Here is a 16,768-nt window from a genome sequence, read left to right on the forward strand (position 1 = left end):
CAACCTGGAGTATATGTTCAAAGAAAAGTATTTAGTATCTTGCCCATCTAAGTCTTGAGGAAATGGAGTGCTTTAATAACAACATAGTTTATTATTACACTTACAATTAATATATTACAAAAGCGACTTGCTCTGTCTCCACTCATAACTGGTTTATGAACTAACTTTTTTTACTTTATGCAAATTATCAGTAAAACAATGTAAGAAGACATTTTTTTTAAAAACAGTTTTCCATGCTTTTACAAGTGCTATTTACATAGAAACAATTATTTTAATTATATGTAATTATATATAATTCTTACTCTTACTCATTAAGGTGTATCTCTAAGGATTTCTTCTAAGCATGCTTTATTAAGTTGGTGTTATTGTAAGTCAATAAAGTAATTAGTCAATTAATTTAGATTTCTCACTAATTCCAACTGGTCTTCCCTCCCTCCGAACCTCCCCTTTTTAATTAATTAAAGGAAATATGTGAACATAAGTCTGGTACTACCTTCAAATCATAGAGTTGTAAAACGTTGTGATAAGTAATTGGGTTTTTTTTTAAAAAAAGGACGGCTTCTGTGCCCTTGAAGGTTTGCAAAGACCTGAAGTCAACACCACACCCTTCTTTTCTTATTCTGACAGTCTTCTGACAAGATCTTCCCATCTACTAAAAAGTGGTTTCTTATTAGAACCAATTAAGAGTTTCCGGTTCTTTTACCTTTCCCATGGATCAGAAGCTCTTTGAGGAGTGGTATAAAAGTCTCTATTGCTCTCCCAAGGCTACACAAATTTTAAGTGATAAATAGCTGACATAAAAAGGGAGAGATGCTTCATTAGACATAAATGGTGTTTCTCTCTGCTTCTTGCTTTCTCTTAGGTGCTATCAGGCATCAATGATGAGAATATAGAAGTCGATTACATAGTGTCAGTGCCATAAACTAGTAAACAAACATCACCCGCGCGGTTCTGGAGAAATCACTCAGGATGTTTGGAACAGGTGCTTTGTAGCCACATCAACAGAGCACAGCACCTCTTGGAAGTCGGTAATGGAAAGTTGAGCGTAAAATAAAAGTTTATTTGTCCACGTGTGGAAATAAAGTATCCTGTAAGGCTTTCTTATACTTGAAAAATCAGTACCTCCGATTATTATCAAAATTGATGGGCGGGGGAAGTATTCGCGGATGTTTTGAACGCGGCAGCAAAGATCCAAGAGTCTCCATAAAGGGAACGAAATGAGAGGCGGTTTTGCCGTCTGGGGGCAGCCCGAGGAGCCCTGGGAGAGTAGAGGCTGGAAAGGGGTGTCAAGTCTGTAGGGAGAGGAAAAGGCAGAGGTCTAGTCGGGAAAGGGGTGACTTAGCCGCGCACCTGTGGGGGTGGCGCGCCCCAGCGAGGGAACAGCCCAGAACTACCCAGCGGGCCAGGGGCGTGGGTCTGAGGGGTACCTTAGGGCCGGGGACAAAAACCCTCGCTGACCGGACCCGGCGGCCTCAGACCCCGGAATGCGCTCCAGAACCCTGGCAGCCCCTCTCGGGCCAGTCGGGCTTTCTGTCCGGGTACAGGACTCCTCCGCCACTGGCACGCACGATCAGGGTGCAGAGGTCCCCTCTTGAATTCTCCTCAACGGCCGGGGCCTCTCGGGTTGGTTTTATCCCCCCCTCCTTCCCCTGCGTCCCCCCCCCCCCATGGTCCCGGGCTGAGAAGCAGGCGGGGCGCTGGGGAAGCGCGGTCCGAGTCTCTCCCAGCCGCGCTAAGTTGCTGGTGCGAGTTGACAGACAGTTGTAAACTATTGGTCGGTCAATGTCCCGCTTTCTACCCCACCCACCCCACCCCACCCGCTCTTCTCTCGCCCCTTCCGCCCGTATTTTCGATTTTGGGATTTCCTTTTTCCTTAAGTGTTTAGATAAATTCTCGATCCATAAGCTGTTCAGATGGAAATGACCCGTTGTTTTTCGTACTTTTTTTGAACGCTGACTTCAGAAAATGCCGTAGGGATGTGGCGAAAGAGGAACGAAAGTGTGTGTGTGTGTGTGTGTGTGTGTGTGTGTGTGTGAGAGAGAGAGAGAGAGAGAGAGAGAGAGAGAGAGAGAGAGAGAGAGAGAGAGAGAGAGAGAGAGAGAGAGACTGACTTAGGGGGAGGACAGGGGGCTTCTCTCTCCTGGAGGACAGACAGAATGATACATACTGTCATTAACAGTTTTGACCCACCCAGACCCCACCCTTCGGTTGCATCCATCACACAATCATTACAAAGGGGCAGCGTTGTCACACTGCTTGCCCTGCTCCTGGGGCTCCCGGGCTGGCTTAATGAGGTGCACCCAGCCGGGGCTATTGTGCAGCGCGAATGAGGCAGGAACGAGACAGCAACGATCCTAGCAGCTGCTCGCAGCAGCAGCCAAGCCCAGACCTCAAGTGGATGGATGCCTCTGGAAGTGTTTTCCTGAACGAACCCATCCGGCAGCGGAACACTGTGGCAGGGCTAGTGAACTTAGATGGGGCATTCCTCTCCTGCAGTTGAGCTGGCTGGAGGCAAGTGCTGTCACTCCGGTAATAGTGAGGGTGTTGGGGGTGGCGGGTGGGGGGGTGGTGATGGTGGTGGTGGTGGTGTTAAGCCAGTCCTCAGTCAAAAGGCGGCTTGCATCAATTTCCCCTCCAACCACTCAACTCTCCTTTACCTTTTGTTTTGTTAGCTTGGCTTTTTCCACCCCACCCCCTCCCTGGTATGGTTTGAACCATTGCGTCTTGCTCCGGGGTTTGTGCATTTTAATGTAATTCTGATTGGTGAATGTTCTCTCCTTTTTGTTGTGATTACTAGAAATACTTTAGTCCTGCCTTCCCAGTTCTGCGCTCTGCACAAGCAGTTTTGAAAAATTAAGTGCAAAAAAGCATGACAAAGCAATATGAGGTTGCCGTGGTAAGTGAACTTTTAAACCAAAAATTACCATTTCTTCTCGTATGATCGTCTGTGGGTGGCTTGAAGGGGAATCATCACACACAAAGAGCTGGGGGCTGGGAGGAGGGGGCGGTGAGACATACCCAAAACAGTAGTTCTAATTTTGTTTTTTGTCTTTACACATTGTCCTTAGACATGTTCTGTATTTGATTCTCTTGGGATGGTAATAGACTTGATGCATTTAAAGTGGGTGAGAGTTGGCAGTCTGCAGGGTCGAGGTACAGGGGAGGGAGGCAAGGGAACTAGGTTATTGTCTGGTTTCAAAAGGAATGTACTCTGACTTCCTGAACTCAGCACAGTAGCTGGGTCATTCCTGAACAAAATCCTTAAGGGGAAAAGGCACAATGGAGTCACCCGAAGTCACCCCCACTATTTCTGTGTCCTCACCTGCACTGTTAGTCCTTCTCCTTTCTTCCTCTGACTTCCTCAGATAGCAACGTTAGGAGCCTTCATTCTTAGACAAATTTTAAATGCTAAATGATAATCAAATAATACATTTGGAAAGTTGTGTTCTTAAAAGTATTAAAGCTGGAGAAAGGAATTGCTTACTATCCACCTGCCTTCTCACTTCTTTCATCTCTCTCTCCCACACCCCCTTTTTACACTAAAGTGTATAGGTTCATTTCAGGGTACTTTCTAAACCTCCTCTCCTAATCCCTTTCATTTGTTTTAAAATGGGAGATCTATTCCAGGGAAGGATTTCTGAGTTTTGCCCCCTTATCTCACTCACTTTCTGAGAATAGGTATCTAACTTAGTATTTATGGTGAAGTTAGCAGTTCCAAGTTTAATAAGAGGCTCAGCATTTCATCTGGAAAATTCTAAATTGTTTGGCCAGCTCTGCACTTCAAAATAATATGTAACAGTGCTCAGTAGTCTTAATTTTTTTTCTGTTTGTGAATCCAGTTGCCTTTTAACTTGTCAAGGGCTGTTGCCATGGAGATGACTGTGATGCCCTATACTGGAATGGACCTGCACATTCTCTGATAGGCAAGGCCATCTAAGTAGTCTCATTTGAAGGATGAGATGGAAACAAAAAAGGCCCCCTGAAAGGAATTGTTTTCATGTTTTGTTGAAACCATTCTTAACTTGCATTTGTATGTGTGCAGATATAATTGCATGTGCTTATACATTTCTCAAGATCTATTCTGACCTAAAGGTTTTGTAAATTATTATAAACTTTCTCTGATCATAAGAATCACAGAAAATAACTTTCAAAACTGATTATATTATAGCAATAAGGATGAAAGTATTTTATGGGGCATAAACTTTAATAATTTATTTTAACAATTGACTTAATTTTTGTTTGTTCTACTTGAAGTTACTGTAATTTACCAGTAACAACCACAGGAATGTGACACCTTATACATCGGCTTCCAAAGTCATTACTGTTGCTTTCAGTCTTGCTATTTGCTGTCACCGTCCTTAAAACAGTTTTCAGCTGGAGACTTAAACACCAAATGGCTCACTGAATTACTAATCTGTTGTTATAAGAGGAATCAATTCAGTAAAACTTTGAAAAAGAATCTCAGAAGAGTTTAGATTCAAATAATAGTATTTTATATATATTTGGTCATAAAAATTTCCATTGGGAAGTTTGCTTTTCTTACGTACTGATAGTCTTAGTCAACTAACAATGTCAGCTAGCAATGGTTTTAATATACAATTTGTTTTGAACCATACTATGCAACTGTTAAACTATTTAAGAATATGGCCTGTACATATGAACATTAGATTACTTTGATGCTTTATTTGAGAAAAAAAACCCTTTGGAGTTATTTTATCATACTCAATTTCAAACAAGTCTTAAACTTTACTGTAGCGTTTCACCTAGACTGAAAACACTGTTTCAGTTGAAGACATTCATAATAATCATTTAAAATAAGTTGAATAACTTAATGTTGTCTTCTAAATGATAATTACTAATAGTGCATCTGTTTAATTTTCTATAAAAGTACTTAGACTAATGCTGTATATTCCCGGTCCTCTCCCTCACTAATTTCAGGTGGCAATTTTAGGTTTGCTAACTATTCTCAATACGGAAATTTCTTTATATGAGAATGTAATAATCCATTTCTCTCATCAATGTTCTAATTGTATGTTATTGGCACAGTAGAAGTAGAGTGGGCATGTTCTGATATTTTCCCTAATCTCAGTTCACTAGAATACATGTTAAAAATAACAGAAAGCTTATAATGTTCATAAGAACAAAATTCTAAGTGTTTTCAACTAAGCAATATTCTCATTGAAGTATTTATTGCTTCCCATAATATTGACTCACTTTAAGTGAATAGGTATCATAAATAAAGGAGAAAAATGGAGGAGACGTAAGGAGTGGGGGTGGGTGATAGCCAGGAGTGTCTCATGTTACGTCGCAGATTTTGCCCTTTGTACCATATCTAGGACATGAAATGTGCCTGCAAGCAAAAAAGTAAAAACGGAAAGGTTGAAGTGATACTATGATTTAAAGAATTCAAAAATAACCTTCATTTGTTATTTCCAATTAGTATTAAACTTCATGGGTATCTTATATCAAATATACAATCTAAAACAGCTAAGAAGTTAACTTTAATTGTTAACATTTGTTTTGTACCTGCCATGATTCAGTCATATATGTAAGTGCTTTATATATATTACCTCAATTAATCTTCAAAACAGTCTAGTTGGTAGATTTTAGGATGCTTAGAAAATAAATAGTTAAGTTCAGATGGTTCATAACCATGAAGTGAGGATTTGAATCAAAATCTATCTACTCTAAACTTGGGTCTAAAATCAAACAAAATGAGAATCCATTAATAGAAAATATGAGATATTTTACTAAATTTAAAGAAACCCTCCACATAAAACCCACATCATCTCCACAAAGTCCAAAGATAAAAATGATTGCCTCTTAATCTTGACACTTTCCTCAATAAAACATTTTGGAAAAAAAAAATCTTACTGAAATATTCCTAACTATATCCCAAATTGGGTTTGGATATATTAGGGTTGTTTCTCTTTGGGGCAGTAATTATGAAAATGTATTGCCCTCTCCTTCTTGCCCCAAAAACAAACAAGAGAGGAAGAGTAAATCAATTATAGTGACAAAAGTATTTTCAAATAAGTACCAACAATACTACTTATTAAAGGAAAACCTAACTGCAAACTTAATTTTCCTTAAAAAGGATCTTAAATAAGTAGACTTATTTTTTTCAGTTTACCAACTTAAATGGGATTTAATTTTTTATTTTAAAGATTTTCATAATCAATTACAATAACATTTGCTAAAGTCATGAAGTGTTTGTGACATGTGATTTTTTTCATTTATTTATTTTCCAAGTCAGAGTTTATCTTGATATACTTAAAATCAATTAACTTTTACCCTAATTATTCAGTGATTAGGGGCGCTCCATTTAGTGAAGCAAAGAAACATAAATACAGAAAGTGATATAGAAAATAAAAAGTTTCTAGTGATTCCTCTTTAAATATTAGAGATAATAGACTCTCAAATACTGGGGAAAAAACTTCCCCTTTAAAACTCTAATATTGCTCCTTTATATTTATAAAATCTTTAAACCTGATAGATTGGGACATAGATATTGCATCTGCTTGGGTCTATTTTTCTCTTAACTTGGATGTGCAAAAATGGAGATGTTAAGATTTTGTCAAGATAATCCAGTCAAGTCCCCGTAAGTACCAATAAAAAAATGTTTAAAGACATCATTTTCATTCAACAGAAAACTGCTCAATTTTTCATTTTCAGCTGAGAAGAAATGAAAGCACTCATAACAACTCTATCTGCTATCTGTACTTCATGCAATAAATAGGCTTCCAAGTTGTTTTGTGTAAACCCTTTTTTTTAAATTGGGTTACTTTTTTTTTTAATGCACAAAGCTCACACATTAAAACATTTGAATTAATGCTCCTGTTAAAGTGAAGAACTTTTAAAAAGTTGGTTCATCCATTTTGTAAGTTTCAGATTTTTATAAGGTGAAATCATCCATAGCTAATGTTTAAACCCCATTACTATGAGAATGCCAATAGCTTTTTTTAAAACTCTGATAATTTTGGACTTTTAGGAACCATCTTATAAAGGGGAGAATTGTGAGACTTGAGGGTTTCATCCCCACAATATTCTAGTCACATATAAAACTCAACTCTTACACTTTGACCGTGGAGACCACACCTTGAAAGACCATTAGATTTGTAATCTCTGAAACCTAATTCTAGTTACATGCTTCATTTTAAATAAAATTCAGGCTCAGTTTTTAATCATAGTTAATAAAATATTTGTATAATATCTTTATTTTATCCATGCTCTGGAAATTTATATTATTATGTGCTAAAATCTTAGGGCTGTCTCTAGACAATTTTCTCTCCTTTCAAAAATCTGTATATACAAATAGCAAATATATGTAAATATACATATACAAAAAGTTATGACTATGTTAGTATGAAGCAAAAAAAGTTCTTAGAGTAGTTTTTCAGTTTTAAACTTATGGGATAATTAATGCCACAAAACTGAATTTTATCTAATAATAAGAATATTAACTATGTTTAGTATTAGTTAAAAATCTGAGGATATTTTAGAATAGGTCTGTGGAGTCTATTTTCTTCCTCCTCTCCACTATTGCTTTCCCATAACTTCATACAAAATGATAATTTCACTTGAAAAATTGGGAGGAAATGTGGACTATGTTTAGAAAAATAATAAAAAGACCTTAAGATAGTTCCCTGCATACATCCTGGAATCCTTCATGCTATACTCCTCAATTATCCCTTTAAATTCTTTTAAACATGAAATCATTACATTTTGTGTTCAAAGTGAAAATTAATATGTTATGGAGTTTCAAAGCCTCTCAGAGCATGAAGGGTTTACAGGAAAGGGCAGAATGATACAAGCTAGATACCACCACACCTGGCATTGACAGAGGCTGAGAAGGTGATGTTAATGGCTTTAATTAAAACATATATACAGCGAATGAAACCTGAGGTCATTACCGTGAAGAACTGAGAACTCAGCTTTCTGAGTGGTTCCAGCTTTTGGGGTAAAAATAATTAACCATGAGACACATGATATATATTTAATAAAATCTAAACAATTACCGCTATCCTTTGTTAAAGAGAATGAGAGTGAAGAATGCTAAAGAAATCTAGACTTTTGAATTTCCAATTTCTTAGTGCTTAATTCATCACCATTAAATGTGGTATTATGGCAGAGATGATATTAAATATGTTTGATTCTTATCATAGACACCAGAACCTTTTGATGTGTCTTCGAATACGAATTAATAATGTACTTCACCCGACAAACATTGCGTGCTTACTAGGCTCTCGGCACAGTGCCAGAGCCTGGGAATACCCACACTGGAAAGTTGGCTTTGCTGTCAAGCAATACATGGGCTCTAGGAGATAGACATGTCCACAAATGGTTCTAGGAAGTGAGATAATTACTATCAGAGGCATGTACAAAGTGCTTTTAGGTACACAGAGGAAGCTGTCACCAATATGCCTGTAGTTGGCTTTAGTGAGGTGTTCAGAAAGTGCTTCTCAGGGGAGGTGAAGTTTTGCATACTGACTCTCCATCTGCCCACCCTCGCCATTTTAACAAAATGTAATAGTGGATCTTCAAATAACATAAAGAAAGATGAAGTATATATATTTTTAGTTTTTACATATTGACATATTTTACATATTTACGTAAATACATATTTTATGTACTTACGATGAGGGAGAGCAAGTTTTCTGTGTAGGATGCTGAATTTTTCAAGATTCATTAGTGTAATTTCTCAGATACAGGGCCTTTGACAAATGTGCACAGCCGGGAAAGCCTTTAATAGTATTGATTATGTTAGTGTTTTGTTGCTAGTAGCATAATGGATAAGGCAAGGGCTCCATTTTTACTCAACAAAAAAAAAAAAGAAAAAAAAGAAAAGGTATCTTGCAAACCAGGAAAGGCACCCAAAAGCAAAAGTAATTAAATAACATAAATAGCAAGGGAGATTGCCTGTGATCTGGGCTAGAATTGGAATGGGAGGTGTAAGAAAGGTTATTTGAGAGGAAATGAAATGAAAATGTTTTAAAACAGGGAAAAGAGTTCTGCCTCATAACAATAAGGTATCTACTTAAGCGATTTCACTTCCCTTTGTATTTCTTCCACATTCACAATGGAGGAGGAAAGTACTATTAATCTGAAATTTGACTTATTTGTGATTAAGTTTCATCATTGATTGGACTAAAACCACCCTATTTTCTTTCTTAAACTCTGAAATCCATGAAAAAATTTCACTTCAGAGTGATTAGTACTTCACGTGACTATCATTATGCATTTTGCTCTCTGATATCTTGATAGTACAGTTTAGCCCATTCCTGCTGGGATTCTCTCCTGGCAACAATTTTTTCTTTCCTTGTGTTCATTTTTAGGAAAATCCTCTCAACATTGTTATATGTATTATTTTAACGGAAGGAAGTATGTAAAATACTCTTGAAGTCATTTTACTTGTGAGTTTGAATAGCATTCAGATTAGAATGATTTCCCCAGAATTTTATAGGCTTGCCCAATCCAGCTGTATATTTTATATGCTAATGTAAATTCTATTTTTGTTCCCCTTGGGGGTTTAAGTGATTATAATTGTTGCTCTTCAAAAGCCAAACAGATGATGATTGCTGCTTCAGGAGTATACCAAAAGAAACTGGCTTTCATTAAACCTGCTCATCCACTTCATAATTATCTCCATTTTATCTGGCTAAGAAGCAGGAAAAAATGGCAAGTACAGTTCATTGAAGCCAGTTCAGTTATTTAAACATCGCTTTATTGAACTAGCAGGAGGTGTTAAAGTAGGGGGAATGTTTTCATGCTAACACTGATATGTAGCCAGTGGCCCAACTCAAGAGTTAGTTGAGCATCAAATTCCAGAGGTCACAGGGAATGAGAGGAGAGATATTTTAAGCCATTCTGAGAGGAGTCCTCTAGTGGATACAATAAACAGTAGTGCAATGGCAGCCATTCTGAAGTGTTCTTTTTGCTTATTTTTCCTGTAAGTTAAAAATGGAATTAGCTATTTAGTACCCACTAAGGAAGACGCAGAAATGTACCCTACATAAGAAGGGAGTTCCCTATATAATGTAAAAAAAAGGGGAAGTGGGGCAGGGATATTGATAAATTCTAAAAGGATACCAAATCCTGAGACAGACTGACATCAACAGTCCTTCAAGGAATCTTTATGATTACATGAGCCTTATGATCTGACCTTGGGAAAGAAAGCAGATTCTTAAGGAGGTTGGTTTTCCTCAGCTGACAGAATGTCTTCCCCATTCAGGTGACACAGAAGTTCTGAGTTATCTGTTCTCTTGTCCTACGTTGGGGATGGAGAGGTGGCCTTGGAATTGGGTTGCACAGGAACTTGTTTCTGACCACATGCATTGCTGGCTGTCCTCCTGATGGCACAGTGAGGGTCCCTGAACTCTCACCCACCCGCATAGAAGAGTTCCAGAGTCAACAGCTGTTCAAGCTTCCAGCTATGAGAAAGCAATTCTCTGCTGGTTAAATGCAAAATTCTGAAAGGGCTGTCTCTAAAATTTCAAAGAGCAACGTTTTAGAAACCAATTGTCTAAGACTAGACTTACATAAAACAATACATTCATAAACAAAGAAAATAGAAGGTTTCACTTTTTCTACAGATTTTCATTTTTCACGTTCCATGATAGTCCAGAAAGTTTCAGGCAATTTCACATTTTGAAGTCTTAACAGAGTTGTTAAGTCTTAACATCAGTTGTTACAACCTGATTTTGAAATTTTTGGGGAATCATATTGAAAAAGGAAAAAAAAAAGTTTACTTAATAATAAAAAAGCAAATATGTCCCTGAAAAGCTTTTGGATAATTTACTGGAAAGTTGTGTACATTAAAAAATATTTATTTGCCTCTAGATTCCTATGCCACAACAATAAATTTTTTTCCAGTTTTCATATATGTAATTTTATTTTGGTTTCACAATAATCCCTGGAAGTAAGAAAAGCAAATACTACCATTTCATTTTATATGTAGAAACATAAAGGCTCACAAACAGTTTTAAAACTAAAATGTGGGTGTACCAACTCTTTGATCAACACATCCTTGACCTACCAACATCTCACCAATAGATGATGTTGAATTATGTCTAGAGTCATTTCTAAACCCTAAGGGGTGGAATGTTCCCAGAAAACAAGCTCTAGGTAATCTATGCAATTTGTATTCTTAGGTCCAGGGATAGAGTATATCAATGGCCTGCTCTCTAAAAACTCTCTAAATTAAAAACTCTGTCTGGTTGTGTAGCAGTCTCCTAAATGTATTTTATAATTTGATAAGACTGATCCACTCAAAGTCAGGCCCAGTCATGTGACTGCCAGACTTTTATGACCAGGGAAGATATTAAGGCGAGTAGTGGCTTCATTTAATATTTAAAAGTTGTTCCCAGGGAAAATGCCCTAATTTTTGTGAAAGAATCATGGTGAGTAACGTGGAGGGTGGTCATGTCAGCCAAAGGATGTATTTTTCTGATAGTTGCTTTTCTTAACTGTGGCATTCTTTGATCTCTGTCACTGAAGAAACTGCTTATTTATCTTGAAATAGGACAGCTAGAAATGAACCAACTTAACAGAAAAATGTAAGTCCGAAAAAAATCGATCTGGTAGTATTGGCTTACCTGCCTATGCTTATTAAGTAGAACTAAAAGCTATAAGATATAGTAAACACTAAAATATATCTATGCCAATGGAATGACTGTCATTTCCCAGGGGTAAACTCACATGTCTGTACTTTTATTATAATAAAAGGAAATTGTGGAGAATCATACTCTGTGACCTCATAGATACATGAATGTAAATAAAATGTTTTAACAGTCTCCCAGTTAAATCTCTTTCAGCATAACACAAAGTACAAATTTGGCAATTATTCCAATTAATCTGCTCAACAGAGAGCCAAACCATAATAGTTCAAGCAGGAATTTACTTTGACTCTTTGTTAACTGAGGAACTGAAAAATCTGTATTGCCTTTTGCTTTAAATCAGTGGTTCATCAGAATCACCCATGGAAGTTTGTATAAACATATGTGCTTAGAACTCACATCAGAATTACTAAGTAATCTCCCAGGGTAGAGACCAGGGATTTGTACTTAAAAAAAAAAAAAATCTGCGGGTAGGTTGAGTCATTGATGCACAGCTAGCTATGTGTGAGAACTATTGGGCTTTCATGCAGCTCACCAGTTCTATCATTCACCAAAAATTCACTCTGCCAGTCACTCTCCTAAGCACTGGACAAGTATTTTTTCACTTAATGATCACAACATCCCTATTATTATGGCACCCTAAAAGGTGCCTATTATTTTTATACTCATTTTACTGATGAGAAAACTGAGGCTTTGAGAGGTCAGGGCTATGAGCCTAAAGCCATATACCAAGGACGTAGGAGGGGTAGAACCAAAATCCAGGTCTGCTTGAATATTTTGAACTGCTACAACCATATTTTTCTAAGCCCTTTTTAGTGTACGTGTTGAAAATGTATGCGTGTATTTTATAGCTGTAATTTCCAACCTAGAAGCTTCCGTTTTGTTACTTTGATTACCCTAAGATTAGCTGGAATGTACAGGGATTATTTCATTTCCTGGCCTTAAAAGAAAGCCACTGTATTCATGTGAAAGGATACATGGTCTAGTATGTAAAAGATCCTTTAAAATTATGGGTAAAATATTGTGGTTTCTTGTGTAAAGGTCACAGATGACTCTACCTTAGTTCTTAATTCAGAAACTCAGTGTTTGCCGTAAACTACCTGTTAATTTCATAACTAAAATAATTTCCAGAAATGTGACAATATTAGAAGAGCAAGATTTTCCTTCCAGGTCAATTTCGTATGAAAAATATTTACAATTGTGTAAAATCATTGCTGATAAATACAGTTTCCGGTGTGGACTATGCAATTTTAGGATTTGTTCTTTCTGATTTAGGGCTGACACCATTATTTAGAATAGTGATGACTCATGTCTAGGACTGAAATCTGTTTTTCATGGGTTTATACATTTTTCCCCTTGAATTGCACCAAAAATGGTTTTTTAATTGGCTTTAACTCATGCCCAATAAATTGGACGAAAATTGATTGCCGCAGTCATGTTTGGTTTAAAATTATTCAAGACTGCACCATGAGTCAAACAAGTGCATGAGCAAGGGCAGCAGCACTTTATATCCTCTGTTTATGACAAATAACGTTTTAAAAAATGGTCGTAACTCGTATCTAAAAGTTAATATATATTCACAATTTATAAAGCTTAAAAGATAGTAACAGAGCCACATTAAACACATTAGAAAAGAAATTTCTCTTATTTTGATATTCTTAGTACCTTGTTTTCCAGTCTGTGAGTACTAGTTGAATCAGAATATTCCTATATTATAATACAAATTTGTTAAATTAATATATATTATAGATTTATATGTACTATAAATACATATTTATATATAAATTTATTTTATAATAATATAAAAAATACCTTCATGCAGCTCTTGTTAGATTCTTGGCCATAATATTCAAATATTTTTAAATGGCAAAATTAAATAAATAAGTGAGGATGTTTAAACTATATGATCCTGTAGAGTTCAAAGAATGGGCCAGTTCCTCATTCTCTGAAGAGTGATTTTAAAGACAAAAAAAATTAAACAATATGAAAATTGAATTAACTCAGGTGACTGTTTAAGGCATTGAAATAGCAATTCACTAAATGGTATCTGTCAGGAAGCTAGGTTTTATTTAATCTCATTATAATTATTTACTGTATTATGGTTTTCATTTATTTACATAGGAATATAAGCAAATCACTTTAAGGGCTTTGCTAGTTGGGAATAAAGGTTTGTTTTATGAGATTCTCCAGCAAATGTAGGCAAGAATGTAATAGAGAAAAACAAATGATTAATTAAATGAAAAGAAGAACATCCCTTAGCCGTAATATAGACAGGCAGCAAGTGAAGGAAATAGTTGACATTCTTGTGTGTAAGTAAATTCTAATTGGACAGACTAGTTACCTCTGCTACTGTATTCTTCTAAGAAACTGGTAGAGCAATTTCTGAGGTTTTTGTCATTTTGCTATATTTATTTTTCCTAAGTATTACATCTCAAGATTTGTTTCTGTAGGTGAATATTATTTTGTTTATAAACTATAAATCTCCAGGGCTGTTAATCTGTCTCTCTCTAAATCTAAGTTGTCTTTCAAGAGGTCACTTGTCCTCCCCACTTAGTACCTACCACCTGCTCCCACCTGGTGGCTACAGGACTGAAGCTTGAGTTCTTTAGCTATAGAGTTTTATTTTTCCCCCAAACACAAAACTACCTGTTTTTCCAATTTATAAAAAAGAATGCATGTTCAGAGTTTCTCCAAACTGAATAATGCAGAAAATATAAAGAAACAAGTCACTATAAGTCTCAACTCCCATGACCTCAAAATAGCCACTACATAATATTCTAGTTAACAGCCTTTATAGGATGCTTAATGCTATCAACAGTATTTCATGCAAACCTTTATATGTCATTAAAATACCAATATATGCTATCCATTTGAACGGTTTTATAACTGTTTACTATATGGTTATGGAGTAGATGTCTGAAAATTAAAATTTATAAAAGCTACGTAGCTAAGTTTCTCCATACCCCCAAAATAATATTACACGGAGGTTAGGATCTCCTAGGACATCTTATATATTTCTCAAAATCCTGTTGTACTTGACCTGAATCATTTTAGAGATGCAGAGCATCAAACAATACCTTTTATCTCTCTTGCATTTGTCAGCAATAGATAGCATGGCAACACATGAGTGTGATCAGTTCCATTACAAAATATAGTTTGCCTGTGTTTGTTACTTGTAATATTTGTTTTCCTTAGGCTTTGTTTCTCTTGCAAGTCTTACGTCATTTTTAATTTCTGCTACATTTCTTTGGAATTACTGGATTTTACATCTAGAAATTACCTTGGAATTCATCTAAGAAGTAGTGGTTAAGGTTTGGGACCCTAGCCATGGGGTCAAGTTTCATCTCTGTCAATTTCTAGCTGAGTGATCGTGCGTAAATTACTTAACTTCCTCAGTTTCCTCATATTTAGAATGATAGGATTATTGAGAAGGCTCAATGATGTAATGACTGTAAAGCATTAGAGGGCTGCGTAGTACATACTCAATACTCGTTACCTGTTACCATTATTATTACTAATCCAGTCTTCTCCAGGGAGTTATGGGTTTAGTCACTGACTTACTGAAGGGAATCAGCTAGTTGTGGGAGAAATACTACTAGGACCCAAGTCTCCTTTCTCCAAGCCTAGAAATCTTAGCGTGGTGCCACAGTGTGTCCTTTCCTAACAGTGTTTTAAATGCACCCCCCCCCGCCCCCCCCACCCCGCATCCCTTATACACAAAGGTGTCAGAGATACCCACAGCTCAGCAAAATGCAGCCTGCCGGGCTCTGGTTCCTGGTTTTGCTTTCTCACTGCTTTCTTGGGCTTTTTGGTGCAGAAGCATTATTTGTTCAGAACCCTATCACTTTAGGGCCATAAAACACTTTCATTAGTATCAGTGCGAACCCCCTTCTGGACCTGTCAGTCTTCCCTCATCTCAGTTTATCCCCTGACCTTCCTGCCTCATTCTAGACAAAAAGCTTCTGCACCCTCCTTGTGACTTAATTCTGATTCCTGTATCTTTGAGTCTCTACCTGCTTGGCATGTCCAAAATTTACACTTGTCAATGGATATATTCTACATCCAAAAGTTTCATATCAGTACTTTTCTCTGCTGGCTTTCAAAGCTTACCATGATGGGACTCCACCATACCTGACCACCCTGATATCCCGTCACTTTTCTCCACTGCAGTTGGCCTGGTCTCCTCCATCACAGTTTTGCAGTTTTCACCTCTGAATCTCATTTTACTTGCTCTGAACACACACACACACACACACACACACACGCACACACACACCAATAAAGTAGATTTACGTGAAGGTCTTTTACAACTAAGGATTAAAATACCATACTATATATTAATATTTTCCTCTTTTATAAAAACTTTGTAAAGAGGCTCAAATTTCTATTATCTTTTTGATATGACTAATATGGAATACACATTTCTTTTCGTATTTATTTCCATCTAGGAAATGTTAGTATTCTAGAAAACATCAGTGCTCTATGAGTTAAATAATGAGCACTGACAGAAAAGAAAGGCGTTTCTTTTATTGTCTGCACAAGAAATGTAGTAATATTAGCAAGAGAAAAAAAGAAATTTCACAGTAAATTGTGTCAAAATAATTCAAGGAAATGTCTATTTGTTACTCAAACAGCTTAAACAGTCTGTAACAGCATTCATTTATATTACATCTTCTAACTCGTGTTTACAAAAACTGGCATTTCAAACAATCATATTCTCTAATTTTTCATACCAGAATGACAGTGACAAAGGAACAGAACATCATTTCTATTAAACAGTATTCTCAGCTTTAAAATGCACAGAAATATACTAATCAGAGAAATAGATTTTCCATTTAGTCACATCAACACAAAGGGTTAAAGGGGTTGGAATCTCTGGCAATAAAGAACAGCTCTGGCTATTCTGTGATGCATGTGTATTTCTTCTTGGTGTTAATTACATTATCTTGTCCGGCAGTCACATGACTGGACTTGACTTTGGGTGGGTCAATCTTACCAAATTATAAGATACATTTTGGATACAGAGAGATGCCTACTGATTTTAAAATAAAAACATTAAATCTGTTTTTGCAGTGTAACCTATGAATTTAGACATCCAAAAGTTAAGGTTCATTGTTTTATCAGTTTTGTTTCCTTCCATTCTACTCTCTCAC

The 16,768-nt window shown here is 36.5% G+C and overlaps 1 protein-coding gene across 3 annotated transcripts in view; it reads left to right on the top strand.

Annotated features, from left to right (window-relative positions):
* The first annotated feature begins 2,336 nt into the window (after positions 1-2,336).
* The window catches only part of ELAVL2 (ELAV like RNA binding protein 2), a 155,304-nt gene continuing 140,872 nt past the window's right edge, over positions 2,337-16,768 (top strand). The window contains exons 1-2 of one of the 3 annotated variants that reach the window (XM_033123852.1): positions 2,337-2,511; positions 2,798-2,896. In XM_033123852.1, coding sequence (XP_032979743.1) covers positions 2,870-2,896 — 27 coding nt within the window. In that variant the 5' untranslated portion in view covers positions 2,337-2,511; positions 2,798-2,869. Of the gene's footprint in view, positions 2,512-2,797; positions 2,897-16,768 lie in introns of those variants that run through there. The other 2 variants (XM_033123850.1, XM_033123844.1) reach the window with 2 other exon arrangements.

The sequence above is a fragment of the Rhinolophus ferrumequinum genome, chromosome 12 (assembly GCF_004115265.2).
Source record: "Rhinolophus ferrumequinum isolate MPI-CBG mRhiFer1 chromosome 12, mRhiFer1_v1.p, whole genome shotgun sequence".
Taxonomy (NCBI): Eukaryota; Metazoa; Chordata; class Mammalia; order Chiroptera; family Rhinolophidae; genus Rhinolophus; species Rhinolophus ferrumequinum.